Below are 22874 nucleotides of genomic sequence, written 5' to 3'. Positions count from 1 at the left end.
CGTCTCTGTCTGCGTCTGTCTGTCTGTGTGTCTGCCTCTGTCTGTCTGTGTCTGCCTGCCTCTATCTGTCTGCCTCTGTGTCTGTCTTAAAGAATTCAATGAACATTGTTGATGATATGGTATTGTTAAAGAGCAAACTATAATAAAGAAATGCTCACTAGATGGCAGTGTGCAAACACACAAATGCTGAAGCTCAGGCTTTGGCAAAAGGGCCCACAATTTTTCCAGATCTCCGCTGCTGATTGAAATACCAGAAAAAAACACTGAAAATTGTACAGGTAAATAATACTTTAGAAGTCTTGTGTATATCTCATCTAAATGTAACCATTAATTATTAATACATATACATTTTTTTTTTCTTCATTCTTTTATTATAAAACAATAAAATCCTTTTTTTTTCTTTTTTTTTTTTTTTTTTTCCAGCGTGTACTTAAACCAAATGTGATTTATAGGTCAAATATTAGATTTGCACATATTTGTAAACTTCATTTTAAATGACTGTTCTTCACTATTCTTTTCTGATTATCTCCACAGCATCTCAGCTACCAGCGAGGAGCCATTTTATTTCAGGTAATTCTTCTGCGCCACATTTCTTTTTTGAGAGGAATGAAAACGAGTCTGTGAGGAATAAAAGTGCAAGTCGTTCAGTTCAGAAGATTGTTCTGTTGTTTAACAACATACTGATTGTTCAGCTGAGGGGGGAAAAAAAGACAAACTCCATTAAATGGTTTTGAAATGAATTTTAATTTGTGGAAAATTACTATGGTCTATTAAAAGTCTTGCTTAGTTGTGACGTGGAGCAGCATAAGCAGATAAATTCATGCAAAGCAAACATCAAATTATGCATGGTCTGTTTGCAAATATAACAGTTTTATTATGCATTCTTTAATAATCCTTTTGCAGTAAAACCTATCTGCATTGCTGTTCTATATTCCTTTCCATTGAGAAATTCAATACCAGTAAAGGATTGTGTTCTGCATCATGCAAGGTCAGGAGGGAGTGTGTGTTCAAAGCAGAGTGAGACGTGCAGTCAGAGCATCTGTCCTTGCATGTCACAGGATCAGGGTACACTGTCGACCTGCAAATATCGAAGGCCAAGAACATGATGAGCACCCAGAGTCTACCCCAGGACAAGCCCAAAATAAGATCAAATGTTGGCCACGGATAGAGATGATGAACCCTATAGGGACTGTATAAAGACACCTAGCATGATAACTGAGCTGTGTGTGTGTGAGAAGATTCTGAGGTGCTGTGCCTGCACACATATTACTTCATGTATGCAGAAATACGTCTTAGTTGGAAATGCATAAAACATCTGAAATTAGATTAGATTCAACTTTTTTTGTCACTGTGCAGAGTACAAGTACAGAGCCAATGAAATGCAGTTAGCATCTAACCAGAAGTGCAAATAACAAGGTTTATAAATAGATATAAAAAATGTGTATATACATTGTTTTATGACATATAGTGCAAGTTATGAGGTAGATGGGGAGAGACTAGCTCAGTGCAAATGACTGTACATACGATTTAGGTTGCAAGGAAATATAAACAGAAGGTGCATTATAAAGAGAGGTATGTAAGTAGCATATGTATGGCCAATGACCTTCACGGCATCCGGAGGTAGAAATGTGCAAATATCAGAAATGTGCAAAATAGCAGGAAATAAAAGAACATTGTGAGTGAGGAGTGCAGACAGGTTGTTGAACGGTGCAGTTTTCAAGTGTTTTCAGTGTTTAAGTGTTTTTCTTATGCCACCTTAAAGGCGAGCATTAGAATGACAATTTAAATGCTTCAAACTGTTCTTTATTTAGCTTGAAATAAATTGAAAGCATGCACACAAAATATTGTTATATGACCTCTAAATTCATTACATAAGGTTTCTAAATTATCATGATCACAACTTTGCTGAAAACTCTGATGACATGTCGGTCTGATAGCAAATTTAAAGGGACAGTTCACCCTAAAATGAAAATTTTGTCATTAATTACTCACCCTCATGTGGTTCCAAACTTGAAAGACCTTCGTTCATCTTTGGAACACAAATTAAGATATTTTTGATGAGAACCAAGAGCTTTCTGACCCTCCATCGGTAAAATTGTCCATGAGACATCAGGGGTTCAACCGTAATTTTATGAAGCTACGAGAATACTTTTTGCACACAAATAAAACAAAAATAACAATTTATTCAACAATTATTCTCCTCTTCATCCTGTCTGCCGCCATTATGGAGAGTATCATGACACATGTGCGTGCTTTCCTTTGCATGTAAACACCACATGCGTGTGCTGCTGCTTACGTCGAACATGACACATGCTCATGCTGTCCTCTGCTCGAGAACAAGGCACAGCGCATAATTATACTCTCCATAATGGCAGAAGACAATAACTCGGGGGAGATGATCTGTTGAATAAAGTCATCATTTTTGTTTTCTTTGTGCATAAAATGTGTTCTCGTAGCTTCATATAAAATTATGGTTGATGTCACACATTTTAACGATGTCCTTGCTGCATTTCTGGGTCCGGGAACATGTCAGTTGCATTACTATGCAGGGTCAGAAAGCTCTTGGATTTCATAAAAAAATATCTTGATTTGAAGGTCTTATGAGTTTGGAACGACATAACGGTGAGTAATTAATGACAGAATTTCCATTTCTGGGTGAACTATCCCTTTAAGACTTTTTAGTGCAATTCTAAAAATGTCGCCCTTCATGTTCTGGTACACATTTCTTTTTATTGTGGAACTTTTAATGATTTTTTAAAGTAAACTTAAGAATAACTTGTTAGTAATATTTTAAGATGAAGCAACTTAAGTTTCCTAAAAATGATGTATAGATAATTGTAAGGTCCACACATTTGGCCCAAAGAAGGTATCCAATGGTGGATGAAGACTTCCTGTGTTCAGTCTTTTCAGCGCGCAAAGTTATTAAATTTACGTTCAATTCTAATCTGACTCCATTTTATTATGACCTCAAATTTAGGTTAAAATGCAAATTGGTTTGTCTGTTTCTAATTATTCTTCTGACATTTGATTATTCTAGTTAACTCTTTACTTTATTACTTGTTCATTAGGAATATATGTCGCTCAGGTTGTATCACGCCGGCTGATGTACATGTACCTCACGGTCACAAACCCTCCAGCCTGATCATTAGTTAGAGGTTATGAATAACTATTTAATAGACCACTTCATGCTTGTCATTTTTAAATAGTGGTTCTGTTTAGCCCCCTACAGTCACCTATGTAACAACTTATTTAAAGCTCAAACAAAATCAGAGGTTGTGGCTAACACTATACTACTTCAATAGCGTTTTTATCTAGCCCCCTGTTGTTAGTCTAACTACATAATTTAAATAAAGCTGAGACAATAACCAGAGGTTATGGCTAGTATGGCTGGTATTTTATCTAGCCCCCCATAGTTAATGCAACTACATAACAACTTAACTAAAGTCAAGCAGTTAGTGAGGAATCTAGAAACTCACCTGATGTGGCCCATGCTCCATCTAACCTGAGATCTAGTCTGTACTACTAACAATCAGGAGTCAGTAAATAACGAGGCTTATAAAAGGTCTACCTGCAAGTTAGGTATAGGCATGACCTAAAACGACCCTCAGAGAAATTAATTAAAGGTATAATGGAACTAGTTGATAAATTGCAAGTAGCACAAAACAAACAAGATGTCATAGATAATTGGTATAGTAGGGTATGTAATTTGTTGTATGATGAATTAGGAGGAGTAGAAATAAGACCAAAGTCATCTCACAAAATTCACAGGTTAAATAAACCTTTCTGGAATGAAGAGCTTAACAATTTGTGGAAGTTAATGCGTAAAGCAGAGCATATTTATCTGAAATGTAAAGGTGGAAAAGAACTAAAACAACAATGCAGAGCAGAATTTAAATTGAGACAAAATCAGTTTGACAAAAGGTTAAGATATTTCAAAAGACAGTATAATAAGGGTTGTATTTTACAACTAGAGGATATGCATGCTACCAACCCGCAACGATTTTGGGATCAGATTAGAAAACTCGGGCCCAAAAGATATAATAAAATACCATTTGAAATATGTGATAATAAGGGTTGAATAGTCTCAGATGTCTTACAGGTATTGCAGGAATGGGAAAAGTGTTTTTCAGATTTGTTTTCGGGTAACCAAGAAATGGATTGTTTTGATTCAGTTTTTCTAAATGAAATCTGTCTTCTTAATTGCAAGTTAGAAAGAGAAGCATCTCACCCCTCTGATCATGAAAATGTGCTAAATGCAGATATTAATGAGGAGGAGGTGCAGAAAGCTATTGATGCCCTGAAAGTGGGAAAGGCTTCTGGTATTGATATGTTGACAAATTAAATACTGAAATGTCCATTATTTAAAGATCTTGTAACTCAGGAGTATGCAGAGAACTTTATAGTCAGAAATGCATTGAATTACAATGTGATGTGTGTGTGTGTGTGTGTATATAGACAGAACAACAAACTGTCAATCTGGATCTTGTTGGACACAGGCTGTCAGGGTAAGAAAATCTCTTTAAAGAAAATATTCTCACCTCTGGTGTTTTAAGGAGGTGGTCTCAGCTAATCTGTGATCGGCCAGCAGTGAAGAAACAGGAAAGGAATTGGCTGTTTAGACAGAAAGGGGTGTGGTCTCTGCTGGCAGCCGTGGTTTATGGAAGTGATCCAGAGATCACGTGAGTTTCTTGAAACGGCTTCAAGACTTCACACTGAAGGGGCATTTTGAATGTGATACTGTGAGGCTCATACACATAATGCCAATATAACGTGTAAAATAGTTGCTGTCATTGAAATGTAAGAAACACAGTGTATCGTTTCAGATCATTTGCAAGACTGAAGAGTTTGGCATATTGTGACTGTGGATAATATTGAAGAATTACTGGCAAGTGACATAACCTGAATGAAAGAAAGGACACACCTCACAAAAGAACATTAAGTGCTTTATACCTATTATGTCATACCTTTTGTATATGAAAATTGTGTCCTCTTGTGTTGCAACATTTTATGAAAAAAAAAAAAACAGATTATGGGATGGGTATGACGTTTAGCTTTAAAATGAACCTATTAAAGAAACCAACTGTGTTTCTTAAAATCTTTAAGATTTTAATGTTCATTCTTATACCCCTTTGTTATAGCCCAAGGTTTGTTTGTTTTTTCATTCTTTTTAAAACAATTTTGGATGATTTGAAAAGTTTGGATGATTAGTGTTGTGTGGTTTTGACACATCATGACAAAAACAGTATTAAGAAAATATATTGTTTTATTACAAGTCTGGAAAAAGTGCACTCAATGATAATTTTGAGATGATTTGGTTTCCCTTTGGTCAACCTAGTGATCATAAATGTGAAAAAGCATCCACCCTCAACACTTTTTACTGCAATCATCTTCCTCTTTCACTCCACAGATAATATATAAATTATACACAAACACACTCATCACAATAAATTATCTCTCTTTTGGTTTAAATAAATAGGCTTCTCAAATGTGTTTTTCAGCAAAAACGTGCTGGCATTAACCGTCCGAAACCCAACAAACGGGATTTAAAAAAGAGGAGCTGTTCTTCTCCAGAACATTTTAGCAATGTTTGTGGTTATGTATGTCCTTGTGTCCATTTTAACAAGCTTTTCAAGATGCTCTTCTGAGTGAAGTCTTCTGTCGATGAACGCTGGTGCCGTAAAGTTTGGTTGCTCGCGTCTCGAAAGCGTTGACCATCTGTTTGACCACCTCATCAAAAAATACTGTCACTAATTGTGAGTGGAGCAGGGATTTGAACTCAAATGACACCTAGAGTGGGAAAAACACAGATATAGGTCAAATTAGCACACATTTTAACCAAAAGGTTATCTTATTTGTGTGCAGTATGATGTGAAATAGTGATCTTTGACGCTAAAGTTCAATTTTTAATTTTATAAATTTTTTTGCCAAGGGCTTTGTACTGCTAACATTCATTCATGTTTTAGTCTTCATTCTTTTTAATCAATGGATCCTTTAATCTCCCAAATCCCTGTCTCCTTCCTGTGATGTCCATCGCACCATGTCTAATCCGGTGCCATTTAGGTCGTACAGTTCCCTCCAGCAAAGGAATAGTTATCATGCCTGTCTTCGTTACAGGCTATTTAAGGAGAACCGGAAAGGCAACTCGCATGTGGTAAAAATAGCCACTAATCTGGTCTAATACCACTGCTCACTTTGAACAGGAATTATGGGATTAAACCACCAAAGAGGAGGAACGAGAGTAAAAGAAGTGTCAAACTAGAATGTAGACTGTAATAGTGTGTGTGTGTCTCTGTATTTGCCGGTTGCACTACTTACAAAGAACTCTACATTACAGGATTCAGTCTGGCCTGCAGCTCTAGGAGTAAATCGCCACAGTGTCTCAAGGTGATTAAAGAGCGTCCCGTCTGTACACACCGCCTGAAACACAAGTGCATACTTCAGACAGGCGGCCACTGACAGTTTACAAGGCCAAAATCTAAGATGATCCTGCCTGGACATGTTGAAGGTTTAGGACAAACATCAAATCAATACCACTTAATCTACATGAATCTAGTTCAAAACTCTTAAAAATCACAACCTCTTTTTGTTAAAACAAGAATAATGTCTAGTATTCCCAATTGAAAATGTTGTCTAATTAGTCTAAATAGTTTTTAGACTCACTCGGACTTGGTGGTTCGGGATGACTGTGACCTCAGAGTTATAGCGTTCGATGATCGGGGGGAACCCGATTTCAAGTTGAGCTCTCATGTCCCCATTCCGCCCCCTTGTTACCTTTGACTTCTTGCACCAAGGCACAAACTGCTGGTACTGGTCCACATTGGCAACAATGTTGTACATCTGCTCGATTGAATAACTGGAGGGAAAATCAACTTGTGTCAACAAGGATATTGCTAAATGAGAATGAACTTGTAGTTAAAGTGAAGATGGTTTTATGTTACAGTGATGTGTGCGTACCCAATGCTCCGGCTCTCAGAGTACTCCATTCTCCGCGTTATGAGAGGGGCTGACAAGTTAATGAAGCTCCGGGTGGGCACCATCTGAGAAGATGCTGAAGGAGGAGGTAAGCTTACCGGCCTTGTAGCTAAGATACCGCATGTGCTCAAATGTCTAAAAAAAAATGAAAATAGAAACAGAAGTTATTACCTGACAAAAGCAGAATACCTGGATATTACAGCCAGTCTTGTCATGTGTGTTAACAGATTTGTTCACAACAAATGTAAAACAGACGATTTGACGCAATGTTTTTAGAAATTTCTGTGTTGATCCGGTAAAATGACGCACTTTCTAGTAAACAGTTAAGAGTAGCCGATCAATACAGGTAAACCCGTTTCACCGCTGCATGGCACACGGCCAGAAGCGCGTTATTCAAATGATGCACACGCTTCACGTTCCGATCAGGATTTAAAAAAATAAAGAAGAATTCGAGTCTTTTAAAAACAAAATTAACTTGGTGGATAAAAGCTTTATGTTATAGTTATGTTAAAGCATCGGGAATATTTGGCAGATCTTCTGGCACTCTCTCGGTAATCTCCGCTCACAGCAGCTCTTTCAGTTAACGTTACACGGCCTCGTCCTGAACTTGCCAGTACGCATTTGGTGGTTTGTTCAGGTATAATCGCCTAAATAATAGAAATGTTTAAACTAATGACTCTCTCTCTCTCTCTCTCTCTCTCTCTCTCTCTCTCTCTCTCTTTCTCTTTGATAGGTAGCCGTTTTATCAATAGCAAGTAGGCTACAGGCTGAGAGATGCGGTTGTACCTGATGGTGCAGTTGGAGTTTCTCTTCATGGCATCGCACGACTGTCTTTCTGACATCTCCAGAGCCCGGACTAAAAGCGAAGTGGCCTTCTTTGCCATTTGTGCTATTCGAAGCTTGTAAAATCACTGCGCAATGATAACTGTATCCAGCTCCGCTGGAACTGAACGGTAGTGGAGTGGCTTTACTATTAAGGGCAGAGCTGTAGAGTGGGAGGAGTGTGTCTGAGGGGGGAGGAGTTGAGAACCGGCTCCCACAGGTACTTAAGCGGTCATGAAGTTATTCACCTTGAGGTTTCTCCTTGGTGCGTCATTGACTGTCTGGAAGTGGAACAAGGGGAATTATGCGCCCTATAGGGCAGCTGTTCTCATTCTTTTTAGTCCAAGACCCCCATTGTTCACAACAATAGAAGGCCCCATGACTTTAAGATGACTTTATGTTTTAGTGAATGAGGCTTAAAGATGAGGATTTCTACCCAATATAGAGTTTAGCAGAAAAAACGTGTATATTAATAAAACGTATAACACCCATAGAGGTAGGCCTACCTCATATATCCAGGTTTTTTAAGAACATGGTGGGAACCAGTTGGTGAGAGTGAATAAACCACTTTTTTTTTCCACATACAAGAAGCTGTTTCACACTTTAAATCATTTTAAGTCACTCTGAGGACCTCATGGACGTTTGCTAGGGCCCCAGTGTCATCCTACAACCATTGTTTTCTTTTCTATTGTAAGTATCAAGTAAAATATTTTATTTGCACCATGTACGTACATGTATGTACAAAAACATCATATACTGCATTAAAGGTAATTTATTATTGTTACAACAAATAAGACAATAATGAGTTGTCTTAAAAATCAAGAAGTTTAATAAGGTTACTCTATTTGAGATGAACAAAAAGGTCAAAATTTTATATATTTGTTATATAAAAAAAATAATAATAATAAAGCAATGATCTTCAGAGTCATGAGGGTCAACAACATCGCTTCCTGCAGGTTATGTCACACTATTTTTTGATTTGTCCTTAAATTATAAAACAAAATGTACTGTTTACTATTTATTAACATTAATCTATTAATAGATTATGCCAAAATACTTGTTCCAACACTCTTTATTTCAATAATTTCAGCCTTTAAGTAAGATTTCATTCTCTTTCACAGGCAACAGGGTTAAGGAATCCTTTCAAAAGTTAAACGTCTGGAGGAGAGGAATCGTGTGCTTCTGTCCGAGCCTGACCCAACATGTCATCAACCCATAAAGAGGAACAAGAATAATCCAGATAAGGCAGAGTCAGTAAATCACCGCAGTGATTGGCTGCTGGAATTAAGGTGATGCCACAGAGGGGCTTAAATGTTAACTTTTCATTCAGTACAGGACTGCAAAATGCAACCCATTTCTGTTGTGTAATAACTGGAACATCAGCCATGACGTTGTAAGAATGGTCTTGATGTATAAAATGTGGACTCTCGCAATCAGATCAAAGTCCACAATTTCAGGTGAGTTGGCGGCACGGTACACATGGCAAACACATTTATAGTCAATGAGACCTGTACTTTATACTTATATCAGCCTAGTGCAGACAGCAGCACTTGCGTGCAATACAGGATAAAGAGTTATGTCTGAATGCTCTAATTCATAATTTTAAATATTTGGATTTGATCAGTGCACAAAGGAGCACACTTCAATACTTTGTCTATGCTCAACACTAGTTCTAAATAAAGGTTCTTTATGATGATTCCATGAAGAATCTTTGACAATCATGGAACCTTCACTATTGTACAAAATGTTCTTTATTGTGGAAAAAGGTTCTTTCGATGAATAAAATAGCCTGTTCATCACACTAAGAAAATAAATGTTTCTTTTTAGAACTGTTCACTATAAGGTTCTTTGGGGAGCCAAAAATGGTTTCCCTTCTTGAACCTTTATTTTTAAGAGTAAAGAACAAACATAGCTGCTAAAATTGCCCAGTTATAGTTTCACAGTGTCAGATATAGTCTTGTTTTCTTATAGGGCCAAGACAGTTCATTGTGTTCTGTTGGCTACTGAAACCAAATATATTATGACATCAAACAAATGTGTCATCCTTTTGATTTAATTCAAACCCAAGAACTAGAACCACATGCATTGCAGTGGCTGATCCTTGCATTAAGTGGCTTAAGTTGGTTATGTGACTGTCTCACCAAAACCGATCTCTCGTGTTAGATCTATAATCCTCTTCAATAGTCCCTGATCAGAGTCCTCAACTTAGACCAGACACCGTCAGAATGCGCAAATTACTACGTCAATGTGTGTATGTTATTGCACCCTGTCAATGAACAATCTCTGCTGTCTTCTGGGAACTGTATTGTAGAGTGAAATAACAGCGCAAAGGAATGGTAACTTCCTGCAAATTATCACATAACTGACTTAGGTTAGGTTAAGCTGCTATTTCTTGTTGTGTGTATATATAGGCTGTAGATCTATAAATACCAGAATGAAGGTGTAAGGCATCTGTGAACCTGTGATATACTGGGCATCGTATCGTTGGCATGAGATCCTTGAATGAAACGCTCACAAAATAGAGCAAAAATAATGACCTTGCTAGGTTTGGTGTGCTCTGACCTTACTTTTCTCTGGTTCTAGTAAACAAATGAAGAAAAATGTGAAACACTGACGGTGGTCTTGTGCGAGAAGGGCAGACAGACCTTGAGATGAAATTCTGTACAGCGTTCAACACTGAGGAATACAGAATAACACAGATTAGTAGACAAAATGCACAAAGACTTTATTTGCACTGGTTCTGTGTTGTACAAATCATAGTTATTCAGTTAGTGATTCTTGCATAAAGTGCCATTAGAAACTCTGCAGAACTAGTTTCAGCCAAAAGCTTAATTTGTCAGCACTTTTAAATTGCAAAGATAGTGTGTTCTGTAGTTCAGGGCTTATAAAAAGAATCTTATCACATCTGTGGATCTGTATTGGGTGCAGAAAAGATGAGTTTGCTCATAGCTCGAATGTACTGAGAGCCATCCATGGAAGTGAGTTTGAGGCTGCTCATGGGTAGCAGGGCTCTGTTAGTGTAATATCTGAGGAATGGAGTCTGGGCTTCGATTGCCTCCATATACACCTAGCAATGGAGACAAGAACATGTTAAAACGGTCATGGTAATATGTGTAGTATAGAATACCATACAAAACAATATTTTCAACATAGATAGATATAGACATATCTGAATATCAACATTTGTATGAATAATGAATTGTATGAATTTGTAAGATAGTAGATGGATTAATAAGAATAAAATCAAAATCATGTATATATTCCGTAGTTTCAGACTAATAACAACATAGCACTCTTCTTTACAGTTCTTCTAGGGGTCTAATTTGATCTTTTTGCTTAAAAGTAAAGATATCAATTCTAAAAACAAATATCCTTTATTAACCAAAAATAACCAAATATTCAAACTGTGAATATATATATATCTCATATATTGTAACACAATGTCACAGATCACTATTTTCCAGAGACACAAAATTAGATCAGTTAACCTCAAAACTGTTTCGACTGACTAAATCTCACAAATGTTGATAATCAAATTAATACCAAAATGAAGAAGACCATAGCCATTCATTAAATGTGCTGTTATAATCAAGCCCTGATCCCCTGAATCAGACGTTCCCACCTGTATGATGTCTTCGGTGTCCTGAGCTGCGTTCTGGAACACAGACTGGCAGTGCTGCAGGTACTGATCATACAGGCTGCGTGTGTACGCGTCAACTTCCTGCGCTTCGTCGCTGGGCTCCGTCCTCTTCAGGTTCATCAGGAAGTCTGTGTTGACTGGTCCGCATTCAATCAGGCTCACACTGCAGCATGGGAGAGATGTAAGGGGTTTAGGATAGTGTAGGGGTACCAATTTATCTGAGGATCATTTTGGAACATAATAAGCAAAATGGTTCTCTTTGCTCATGCAAATGTAGTTGTGCACATATAATACTCACTGGATATTGAAGTGCTGGAGCAGTATAGCCAGGCTCTCACAAGCACCCTCTACTGCAAATTTGCTAGCACAGTAGACCTCATTGAATGGTAGTCCTGAGTTTCAGACAAATAACATTTATTTATTCAAATTTTGTGGGTTTATTTCTTGTTGCAAGAAATTTCTTGTAGAGGTTTAAGCTTAAAAGGGGGAAAAAGTACCAATAGTGTACGAAAAATAAACTTATTTTAAAGGAGATATTCTCTGAAAATAAGTGTTTTTATGAATATTTTAATTAAAAAAATTATATATTTTACCCTAATTTTTAGTTGTTTCATTTGCAAACTGATTTAGCAGGATCTTGTCTCCTTTGGCTTGATCAGTTGGGATTTTAAAGACCATTCATATTATATTAATAGTAATATTATTGATTCGTCTGCACTAACACTATATCCAGTGATAAAGAGATTAATTGAATTAAGCTGGCTAATGACATTAACTCTGTAACACTGACACTTACCAAACTAAACTGAATCAACATTGAACAGAAATTAAGCTAAATAATGACACCATTGCCTTCTGTAGAGCTGCTTTACATCTGACATTGAATTTGTTTCATAACTGATGAATTCTACAACATTAACGCTTTTATTTTTATTACTGTGAAGCTGATTTGTCGATCTCTGTTGTGTAAAGCACTATATAAATAAATGTGGCAATGTTCTTTAGAAATTTTAAATTAAGAAAATAATTTTTGGAATGAATTGCTTTGCTTCGCTGTAAGTTTTTGAAAAATTTCACTTTCTCTCTCTGTCTTTCACTGTCTCTCCCTCCACCCCCACTAACCCTGAAGTCCTCCCATGCTGCCGGTCACAAGGATTCGTCCATGTCTCTTTTTCTTCATATCTGGTAAGAAGGTCTGTATGGTGCGGAGGGTGCCCAGCAGATTAACATCCAGGATTGCATGTATAGTGTCCAGTGAGTGGGCTTCCAGAGGACCCATCAGACCTACACCTGCATTGCAAACTAAGATGTTGGGGAGAGAATTAATGAAATAATTGATCCCTTTGGTAAAAACATGGGTTTATATACTTATATTTTAGCAGTTAATTTCAAGGATGCCAGTACATATGGGCTTTAAACCTTGCATTTAAACAAACTTTTCCCTTTGAAAGGCCACAATGTCTTACTTTCTCTTACCTAGTATGTCAATTCTGCCCTCTGTAATGTTTCTCTTAGCTTCAAGTATAGACTGCTGGTCCGTCACATCCATCTGTAGTATGGCCATAGTGTCTTTATGCAGTCCTCTCACACTCTCCAGCAGCCGCTGCTTCTTGTCCAGGTTCCGCATAGTAGCGTAGACTAAACATTAATAATCATTCATAAAGTGATTATAACAATATACAAGGTAGACTTTTCACTAACGTTTACTGTACTGTTTCAGACATACATAAAAATAAAAACTGAGTGATTTAAAAAGAAGAATACAAATGCATTGTTTTATGTCTCATCATTTACCTTTGTAGGCTTTTGACGGATTTGATGCGAGATGCACAGCCAGGCTGAGTCCAATCCCTGAAGAGCATCCAGTAATGAGAACAACTTTCTGCTCCATTTGTGCAATAAAACATCAGTCCGCAACACAAAGGAGATGAGCCACCAGTGCTGCTCTGAGGTTGAAGTTATGTGGTCTAACTGCTGTGTCTCTGAATCAAGTGTTTTATCTTTCTCTCACAAGGTCAGCTTGGTGGGAATTCTGATTTCACACTCTTTTATTTTTTCACTCAGCAGGTGCAACTTCAAACTGACACACAGGACATGTCAGCAGCTGTGCTGAATATTATACTGAAGAAATGTTCAGTAAATTATTTAAAATGACTTAAAATTATAATGGGGGCCGGTCTCTGCCATGCCTGCAAGACTACTATATTGTTGCCCAACTGAGAAATTTGGTATGTTGCTGTGATTCAACCTATATTGCCAACTGGAAACAATTGGAAATCTGAACCCAATTCCAGTTCAGTCACTTTTAGGTGATAACAATAAATTTAAGAAGATATCTGAAAACATAACTCAGTGGACAAAATGTGGTTTAGAATTATGGTATAAATTGATGAGAAAGTTCAAACTAGAGTATCAGATGAGAATATTAAGTTGGATTGGTTATGATTGTCAGTTCTATCCTGCTCAAATGGATAAAAGGTTTCAAAGTTGGGCACAAAAAGGAATAACTGCTTACTGTTCTATTATATCAAAGGGGAAAATTCAGGATTTTCAGAATTTAGTGATCTAATTTGGTCTGGAGAAACAGGATTTTTTATTGGTTTTTACAAGTTAGACACTATTATGATATGAAAATCAGAAGAGTAACAAATAATTATTCCCCTTTGATATGTATAATACAAATACTTGTGAAAACCTGGTTTATATACCTGCATTCCAGATATTAAAGGCCATTCTACTGAGTATATCGAAGAAAAGTCTGAAAGGGAAATGCAGATTTGTATCCCACCTGAAGAATGGCTGAATTTATGGCATTCACAGTGTCATTCCAGGGCTCCAAGGGAATTTTGTTTGAAAAATACAATTTGTTTATTACGCCCAAAGTGAAAGCAAAAAAGGGAATGACAAATCAGGGCTCCTGCTGGAGGGAGTGTGGGACATTATTGGCTGATCATGTACATGTCTTGGAAAAAAAACATCTTGGAACTTGAAATTGAAAAAACAGCTTATATTCTATTTCTTGGCAATATACCCGATTCAGTTAATAATAGGAATAAATATTTACTCAGGATTCTACTAGCAGCAGCAAAAAAAGCGATTACTCGTCTATGGCTCCAGCAGCCTCCCTCAACAAGAACAGTGGGAACAAATAGTAACAGAAATTTACAAGATGGAAAGATTACCATTCAGGTTGAGACTTCAAGAAGACACTTTTAAGAAACACTCGGGGAAACGTACAATCTATATATCAAAACAGAGAGAAGACAGATAAATGCCAAAGTGGAATATGTTCATTAAAGTAAATGTACGGAACGCAAATGAGAATTATGTTTATGTATGAACACAAATATCCACATATACATGCTTACAAATATTTGCTTGTATTGTAGTTGACCAGACCAAAATTTATTTTACTTTTTACGTTATACTTTGGGGAAAAATATTTATGTATCCATGAAAGAGTGTTGTTTGTTTGTTATTATGTTGAAGTTCATAAAAGTAAAAAAAAATGATAATGGGGACAATTTATACATTTATTGGAGAAATTGATAATATAGATTTTAAATCATATTTTCATCAATGCTGTGAAAACAATCTGAAGCTCTTTTGATGCCATAAATGCATGGTATCAGCTTCATTAAAATAATTAAATTTTAAGTAATAAGTGAGTGGAAGGGGGCAATACCTATAGAACTAATCCCTTTTCCTGTCCAGAATAGCTAAATCAATATTTTACAAAAGCAAGTTAATGTTGCAAGGTTTTGACCTTCAGTCTTTCAAAGTATTTTAAGACTTTTCTTTGGCGAATCTGACAAAGCTGAACATCTGTTTTGTCACCCTTGTTAGGTTTTATACAGTGAATGCTGACGTCTGTGCATCTGACTGATTGTGTCACGTGATGTTGCTCACACTCACCAGAGTAAATATCTACTCACCTACAATACTGTATATTGCATTGACTCACTAGTCCCTCTAAACTAGGATAATTGTCATAAAATAATTTCTGCCAAATTATAAACTTTTCATCAACATGATTTGTTTTGGAGTCTGTAACCAGTCCTTCTGAATAAGAACACATTTGATTTGTTTTTAATTTAAAAAGCTTTATTAACAACGTTCATTATCCATAAAAGACAATCATGCTTGTATTTACATCTTTACAGTATATACATATTGACTAAATCAAAGTGGTTTGTGGTTAAATAACAAGACAGGAATATTTGTACAGCAATGTCATATAAAAAAAATCCTTGATCAAATTGTTAAGTGAGATCTGAAAGACAAAGTGACAAGTACATAACTTTAATCCACCTCTTCAATAGTTGGCCCCTGAGCACCGGCCCCTGATGCTCCATGTGCCTGAGCTCCACAGCCTCCAGCTGGCATCCCTCCCTGATACAGTTTAGTGATGATTGGATTGCAGACTTTCTCCAGCTCCTTCAGACGATGTTCATACTCCTCCTTATCAGCCAGCTGGTTGTTTTCTAGCCAGCTGACAGCCTCGTTACATTTCTCAATAACTTTCTTCTTGTCGTCCTCACTGATCTTTCCTTTCAGGTTCTCATCTTCCACACTGTTCTTCATGTTGAAGGCGTAAGACTCCAGGGCGTTTTTGGCAGCAATCTTCTCTCTTTGCTGATCATCTTCAGCTTTGTACCTGTCTGCTTCCTGCACCATCCTCTCAATCTCCTCTTTACTCAGTCTGCCCTTGTCATTGGTGATGGTGATCTTGTTCTCTTTTCCAGTGCTTTTGTCCACCGCGGACACATTTAGGATTCCGTTGGCATCGATGTCAAAGGTCACTTCGATCTGCGGGACTCCACGTGGAGCAGGTGGGATTCCTGTCAGCTCAAATTTACCCAGCAGGTTGTTGTCTTTTGTCATGGCCCTCTCTCCCTCATAGACCTGGATCAGGACACCGGGCTGGTTGTCTGAGTAGGTGGTGAAGGTCTGGGTCTGTTTGGTGGGGATGGTGGTGTTGCGTTTGATGAGGGCCGTCATGACTCCACCTGCGGTTTCAATACCCAGGGATAGTGGAGCCACGTCCAGCAGCAGCAGGTCCTGGACGTTTCCAGATGTGTCTCCCATGAGGATGGCGGCTTGAACCGCAGCACCATAAGCCACTGCCTCGTCTGGGTTGATGCTCTTGTTCAAGTCTCTGCCGTTGAAGAAATCCTGCAGAAGCTTCTGGACCTTTGGGATTCTTGTTGATCCTCCAACCAACACAATGTCATGAATTTGAGACTTGTCCATCTTGGCGTCTCTCAGGGCTTTTTCCACAGGCTCAAGTGTTCCTCTGAAGAGGTCTGAGCACATCTCTTCAAAGCGCGCTCTGGTGATGGACGTGTAGAAGTCGATGCCCTCGTACAGTGAGTCGATCTCAATGCTGGCCTGAGAGCTGGAAGAGAGGGTTCTCTTGGCTCGCTCACATGCTGTCCGCAGCCTCCTCAGGGCCCTCTTGTTCTGACTGATGTCCTTCTTGTGCTTCCTCTTGAATTCTTCAACAAAGTGATTCACCATGCGGTTGTCAAAGTCCTCCCCACCCAGATGAGTGTCTCCAGCTGTGGCCTTCACCTCAAAGATGCCGTCTTCAATGGTCAGGATGGACACATCGAAGGTGCCGCCGCCCAGGTCAAAGATCAGGACGTTGCGCTCTGAAGCTTTGCCTTTGTCAAGGCCGTAGGCAATGGCTGCAGCTGTGGGCTCGTTGATGATTCTCAGGACATTCAGTCCAGCGATTACTCCAGCGTCTTTAGTCGCTTGCCTCTGGGAGTCATTGAAATAGGCAGGAACTGTGATAACTGCATTTGTCACCTTCTGCCCCAGATAAGCCTCAGCAATCTCCTTCATCTTCACCAAGACCATAGAGGAAATCTCTTCAGGGTTAAATGTCTTGTTTTCTCCTTTGTATTCAACTTGAACTTTCGGCTTTCCTCCATCACTAACGACTTGGAAAGACCAGTGCTTCATGTCAGACTGCACAACTGGGTCATCAAACTTTCTGCCGATCAGCCTCTTGGCGTCAAACACGGTGTTGTTGGGGTTCATGGCCACCTGGTTTTTAGCTGCATCTCCAATGAGCCTCTCAGTGTCTGTGAAGGCAACATAGCTGGGTGTTGTTCTGTTTCCCTGGTCATTGGCGATGATCTCCACTTTTCCATGCTGAAACACCCCCACACAGGAGTAGGTGGTGCCCAGGTCAATCCCAATAGCAACTCCTTTTGCTGACGACATGTTTGATTAGAAGTAACTGTAGTAAAACACAAAAAAGAACAATCAGAATCAGAAATGTTTCTAAAATGCTACAAATTATTGTTTAAAGGAAATTTAAATGAAAATTTCTGTCTGTTTCCAGTCAATATGACACTTCCCACAATAACAGTAAAAGAAACCCCTTTTCTATATGTACTGTGCTCTGATAATGACAGCAACATAATCTGTACATTGCTCTTTTTTCTTTATGCAAAAAATGACAAATACATTATTCAATTTCTTCGCACAGATACTAACAAATAACAAATACAATTTTCTAGTTTATTTTAGGAAGACTATAGACTGCCTACATATAAACTCATATTCTATGCAACACATCAATTACACAATTTATTTAGCTTATTCCTTACTGTAAAAAAAAAAAACTTACCGTAGAGTAGATTCTTAAATGTGATGAATTGATATCTCTTCGTGTAGAAAGTGAGGTCAGACTGTTCTTTGCTTTCTCTCTTTACAGATTTCTCCTGTTCAGCTCAGCTTCGTCAGTGGCTGCTTTCGCTCTTTAAATACTCCAGAACGCGCACTAGTTCAAACTCTACACACTTCTGGAAGCGTCCAAAGAATCAGACCAATCAAAACACAGCAAGCAGCCGCGTGCCGGCGTTACGTCAGCTGTCACTGAAGCAGCTGAGAGGAAGTTTATGGACGCTTCCAGAATCTTGCTGTGAGTGAAAGTACGCTAAACAATAAACTTTAAAACATGCCTTTTCTCTATCATGTTTGAATACAGTCCTACACAAATTATATGAAATATGGCTAAATTTTAATATATATTTTAGTCTTTAGTCCGCATATTGTGTTAGTCCAAATATTAGCATCTAAAAAGTTTATTTCAAAGTTAGTTAAAAGTTATATAAGAGTTTTAACTAGAAAAAAAAAGTTTAAACTGTAAGATATGAGCTATAAACTATGGTCTCGGTTTGTGATGCTGTTAATCGCGTAATGACTGTGGCACCCGAGTCGATTAAATATTAGGCTATTGTTAATAATCTACAATAACAGTTAGACAGGCTTAAAATTGCAATTAACTGCATAAAATATGTTGTGTTCACTATACTTATTTCAGTTTGGGGTGAAGCTTAATCAGGAACGGTTAAACGGATTTTTTTTAGGAAACTGTTCATTTGTAATACATTCATCATCGAGACACATAGGAGTTGTCATGTGTGCTACAATTTATTTTTTTGAGAAACAATAATAATGGGAGCAATAAGCTACAAAACAAGGCCCTTATACACTTAACAGAGACCTCTGTTGACAACAGAACAGAATGACAACTCGTCCAACAAGTCTCCAATGTTCCAGAATCATCTCTAGCTTTACTGTAAATCATACTCATTCCTACAGTCCTACAGAAATGTAGAACAAATAAAAACAAGAAACAAATATATATTTATATATATTCAATTCAGAGAAATGAAGCACTGAAAGGCAATGTGACAATGTTTTTTAGAAAAGGAAAGATGAGATAGAAAGCATTTGAGAAGGAATAGAACAGAGACCTCTGTTGACAATAGAGCAGAAGACTGCAACAAAGTCTCCAATGTTCCAGAATCCTCTCTAGCTTTACTGTAAATCAAAGACATACTAATTCCCACAGGCTTGCAGATCAGTAAAACTTGTCTATACTTGTCTAGGGAAAAGAAAAAGAAATACAGAAAATACTAAATAAAAATAAGTACTGAAAAGCAGTTATGTTCGATCAAAATATTTGCTATATTACTTAAATTAGTCTGCCATTAACTAGACAAACATCCTCTTACTGCAGTTTTCTTTCAGTCATTAATTTGATTATCTGCTAAATTTAATTACAACCACGATTTTAATTGACATACAGAAATAAATAATTAATTGTTTATCACTACAATCTTTACTTTAGCTTTGATATTCGAAAACAATTTAAACAAGTTTCTGTTTGTATTTTAAAATACATTTACAAATTATCATCAAGGTGATAATTTAGCTAAAACTGTTAAACATTCATATTTAAAAATAACACTATAATAGATTAAGAGGTTCGCTAAAATTTTAAAATCTGACGTGGCCCCAAAATAACCCAGAAACCTCCAGAAATAGCTAGAATCTATGCGATGACGCAACTGTGTGGGTGGAGCCGTTCTACTGTGCCGCGTTTTGATTGGTCGAACTCGCTGGCGCCTTCGAGAAACTTCAGCAGCGCAGCCCTAGACTGTATAAACCACAGCGGACTCCATCAGTTCGCTTTATACTTCAGGAGAGATCTGAATTACTACAGAAAGAGAGATATAACGAAGTGAACTGTCCAAGCAAGGAGCCACAGTTACGCCTGACAGAATTGGTAAGCTGAAAAATAATTAATACTACCACTGTTCGTTTATTTCTATTGGAGTTTCTATACTTATTCCACAAACCTGAAACGCTTAGCCTACTGTAAATTATGTTTTTCTTATACGCATCTGTTTCACGATTAAGTGTCAATATAAATGTGATGAGTCGCTTAATCACTAATTGGAAATCTATTTAAGTGTACATTGTTATATTGAAGTGTATTATTATTATTAACAATAATAATTATATTAATAATAATAATTTATTCTTAATAATACTAAATAATTGTATTACTATAAGAGTGAACATGCAAAAAAAATATATTTACATAGAAACATTTATCTAAAGTTTAACTACAAAAATAACAGTAATTCATTGATGAAAATTAGTGATTTTACATTGCAGTGATTTAGTTTTTCTTTTGCTTGTTGGGTATACAGGTAGACATAAAAAGAAATCAAACATGTCGTCTGCAAAAGGAGTTGCTATTGGGATTGACCTGGGCACCACCTACTCCTGTGTGGGGGTGTTTCAGCATGGAAAAGTGGAGATCATCGCCAATGACCAGGGAAACAGAACAACACCCAGCTATGTTGCCTTCACAGACACTGAGAGGCTCATTGGAGATGCAGCTAAAAACCAGGTGGCCATGAACCCCAACAACACCGTGTTTGACGCCAAGAGGCTGATCGGCAGAAAGTTTGATGACCCAGTTGTGCAGTCTGACATGAAGCACTGGTCTTTCCAAGTCGTCAGTGATGGAGGAAAGCCGAAAGTTCAAGTTGAATACAAAGGAGAAAACAAGACATTTAACCCTGAAGAGATTTCCTCTATGGTCCTGGTGAAGATGAAGGAGATTGCTGAGGCTTATCTGGGGCAGAAGATAACAAATGCAGTTATCACAGTTCCTGCCTATTTCAATGACTCCCAGAGGCAAGCGACTAAAGACGCTGGAGTAATCGCTGGACTGAATGTCCTGAGAATCATCAACGAGCCCACAGCTGCAGCCATTGCCTACGGCCTTGACAAAGGCAAAGCTTCAGAGCGCAACGTCCTGATCTTTGACCTGGGCGGCGGCACCTTCGATGTGTCCATCCTGACCATTGAAGACGGCATCTTTGAGGTGAAGGCCACAGCTGGAGACACTCATCTGGGTGGGGAGGACTTTGACAACCGCATGGTGAATCACTTTGTTGAAGAATTCAAGAGGAAGCACAAGAAGGACATCAGTCAGAACAAGAGGGCCCTGAGGAGGCTGCGGACAGCATGTGAGCGAGCCAAGAGAACCCTCTCTTCCAGCTCTCAGGCCAGCATTGAGATCGACTCACTGTACGAGGGCATCGACTTCTACACGTCCATCACCAGAGCGCGCTTTGAAGAGATGTGCTCAGACCTCTTCAGAGGAACACTTGAGCCTGTGGAAAAAGCCCTGAGAGACGCCAAGATGGACAAGTCTCAGATTCATGACATTGTGTTGGTTGGAGGATCAACAAGAATCCCAAAGGTCCAGAAGCTTCTGCAGGATTTCTTCAACGGCAGAGACTTGAACAAGAGCATCAACCCAGACGAGGCAGTGGCTTATGGTGCTGCGGTTCAAGCCGCCATCCTCATGGGAGACACATCTGGAAACGTCCAGGACCTGCTGCTGCTGGACGTGGCTCCACTGTCCCTGGGTATTGAAACCGCAGGTGGAGTCATGACGGCCCTCATCAAACGCAACACCACCATCCCCACCAAACAGACCCAGACCTTCACCACCTACTCAGACAACCAGCCCGGTGTCCTGATCCAGGTCTATGAGGGAGAGAGGGCCATGACAAAAGACAACAACCTGCTGGGTAAATTTGAGCTGACAGGAATCCCACCTGCTCCACGTGGAGTCCCGCAGATCGAAGTGACCTTTGACATCGATGCCAACGGAATCCTAAATGTGTCCGCGGTGGACAAAAGCACTGGAAAAGAGAACAAGATCACCATCACCAATGACAAGGGCAGACTGAGTAAAGAGGATATTGAGAGGATGGTGCAGGAAGCAGACAGGTACAAAGCTGAAGATGATCAGCAAAGAGAGAAGATTGCTGCCAAAAACGCCCTGGAGTCTTACGCCTTCAACATGAAGAACAGTGTGGAAGATGAGAACCTGAAAGGAAAGATCAGTGAGGACGACAAGAAGAAAGTTATTGAGAAATGTAACGAGGCTGTCAGCTGGCTAGAAAACAACCAGCTGGCTGATAAGGAGGAGTATGAACATCGTCTGAAGGAGCTGGAGAAAGTCTGCAATCCAATCATCACTAAACTGTATCAGGGAGGGATGCCAGCTGGAGGCTGTGGAGCTCAGGCACATGGAGCATCAGGGGCCGGTGCTCAGGGGCCAACTATTGAAGAGGTGGATTAAAATACCTCAGGAATGGAATGGTCCAGGGACTGATAAAACACTTTTTGCTTTTTTATCTTCTGTCATTGCACATTATATTAGTTCACTCCATTTTGCTACTGTTAAACTTGACATTACCTAGTCAATATGTTTCGACTTAAAAAATAAGCTTGAAATTTTCTAAGATGTGATTTTAAATGATTTATCATTCATGTTTTTTACTGTTACATTTTGAATGTTGTGGTGAAACTGTAAATAAAATTCTTAATATTTTAAATTGTGTGTGTACTCTTTTTTTTTTAAAGTAACTTTTTAAAAAGTTACATAAGATATCTTTAAATAAAATTACAGTGAAGGTGGAATTTACAATCAACTCTGCGGCAGTATCCATATATTATGGGGGTTTGTCACATTATATATAAGATTAATTGATATCAAAATGCCTACAGGCTTTGAAGACATATGTAATATAGGCTATACATACAC

The 22874-nt window shown here is 38.2% G+C and overlaps 4 protein-coding genes across 4 annotated transcripts; 1 reads left to right on the top strand and 3 right to left on the bottom strand.

Annotated features, from left to right (window-relative positions):
* Positions 1 to 5247: 5247 nt before the first annotated feature.
* LOC306865337 (coenzyme Q-binding protein COQ10 homolog, mitochondrial-like) lies at positions 5248 to 7920 on the bottom strand. Its single transcript, XM_079409879.1, has 5 exons — positions 7759 to 7920; positions 6955 to 7107; positions 6661 to 6853; positions 6316 to 6417; positions 5248 to 5787 (listed from the first exon to the last, which is right to left on the bottom strand). The coding sequence occupies exons 1-5, from the start codon at positions 7854 to 7856 to the stop codon at positions 5629 to 5631; spliced, it is 705 nt and encodes a 234-aa protein (XP_079266005.1). The 5' UTR covers positions 7857 to 7920; the 3' UTR covers positions 5248 to 5628.
* A 2576-nt stretch (positions 7921 to 10496) lies between these two features.
* On the bottom strand, positions 10497 to 13403 carry LOC306868891 (estradiol 17-beta-dehydrogenase 1-like). Its single transcript, XM_079415349.1, has 6 exons — positions 13229 to 13403; positions 12911 to 13072; positions 12557 to 12736; positions 11733 to 11826; positions 11417 to 11597; positions 10497 to 10861 (listed from the first exon to the last, which is right to left on the bottom strand). The coding sequence occupies exons 1-6, from the start codon at positions 13323 to 13325 to the stop codon at positions 10694 to 10696; spliced, it is 882 nt and encodes a 293-aa protein (XP_079271475.1). The 5' UTR covers positions 13326 to 13403; the 3' UTR covers positions 10497 to 10693.
* Positions 13404 to 15525: 2122 nt separating this feature from the next.
* Positions 15526 to 18227, bottom strand: LOC306868735 (heat shock 70 kDa protein-like). Its single transcript, XM_079415042.1, has 2 exons — positions 18078 to 18227; positions 15526 to 17684 (listed from the first exon to the last, which is right to left on the bottom strand). Exon 2 carries the CDS (start codon positions 17666 to 17668, stop codon positions 15737 to 15739), a length of 1932 nt encoding a protein of 643 aa, XP_079271168.1. The 5' UTR covers positions 17669 to 17684; positions 18078 to 18227; the 3' UTR covers positions 15526 to 15736.
* Positions 18228 to 19903: 1676 nt separating this feature from the next.
* On the top strand, positions 19904 to 22662 carry LOC306868967 (heat shock 70 kDa protein-like). The gene is made up of 2 exons (XM_079415469.1): positions 19904 to 20024; positions 20455 to 22662. Exon 2 carries the CDS (start codon positions 20478 to 20480, stop codon positions 22407 to 22409), a length of 1932 nt encoding a protein of 643 aa, XP_079271595.1. The 5' UTR covers positions 19904 to 20024; positions 20455 to 20477; the 3' UTR covers positions 22410 to 22662.
* Positions 22663 to 22874: the final 212 nt, after the last annotated feature.

The sequence above is a fragment of the Barbus barbus genome (genome assembly GCF_936440315.1).
Source record: "Barbus barbus genome assembly, chromosome: 4".
NCBI lineage: Eukaryota > Metazoa > Chordata > Actinopteri > Cypriniformes > Cyprinidae > Barbus > Barbus barbus.
This window is presented reverse-complemented; position numbering and strand designations above follow the sequence as displayed.

Excerpts from the sequence above, each read along its gene's own strand:
- LOC306868967 (XM_079415469.1), top strand. The coding sequence starts at position 20,478 with ATGTCGTCTGCAAAAGGAGTTGCTATTGGGATTGACCTGGGCACCACC.
- LOC306868891 (XM_079415349.1), bottom strand. The coding sequence starts at position 13,325 with ATGGAGCAGAAAGTTGTTCTCATTACTGGATGCTCTTCAGGGATTGGA. Across the intron at positions 13,073-13,228 it reads TCCGTCAAAAGCCTACAAAG|TCTACGCTACTATGCGGAAC; the intron begins GTAAATGATGAG and ends ATTAATGTTTAG. Across the intron at positions 11,827-12,556 it reads CAGCATGGGAGGACTTCAGG|GACTACCATTCAATGAGGTC; the intron begins GTTAGTGGGGGT and ends TCTGAAACTCAG.
- LOC306868735 (XM_079415042.1), bottom strand. The coding sequence starts at position 17,668 with ATGTCGTCAGCAAAAGGAGTTGCTATTGGGATTGACCTGGGCACCACC.
- LOC306865337 (XM_079409879.1), bottom strand. The coding sequence starts at position 7,856 with ATGGCAAAGAAGGCCACTTCGCTTTTAGTCCGGGCTCTGGAGATGTCA. Across the intron at positions 7,108-7,758 it reads AACTCCAACTGCACCATCAG|ACATTTGAGCACATGCGGTA; the intron begins GTACAACCGCAT and ends ATTTTTTTTTAG. Across the intron at positions 6,854-6,954 it reads TCTGAGAGCCGGAGCATTGG|TTATTCAATCGAGCAGATGT; the intron begins GTACGCACACAT and ends TTTTCCCTCCAG.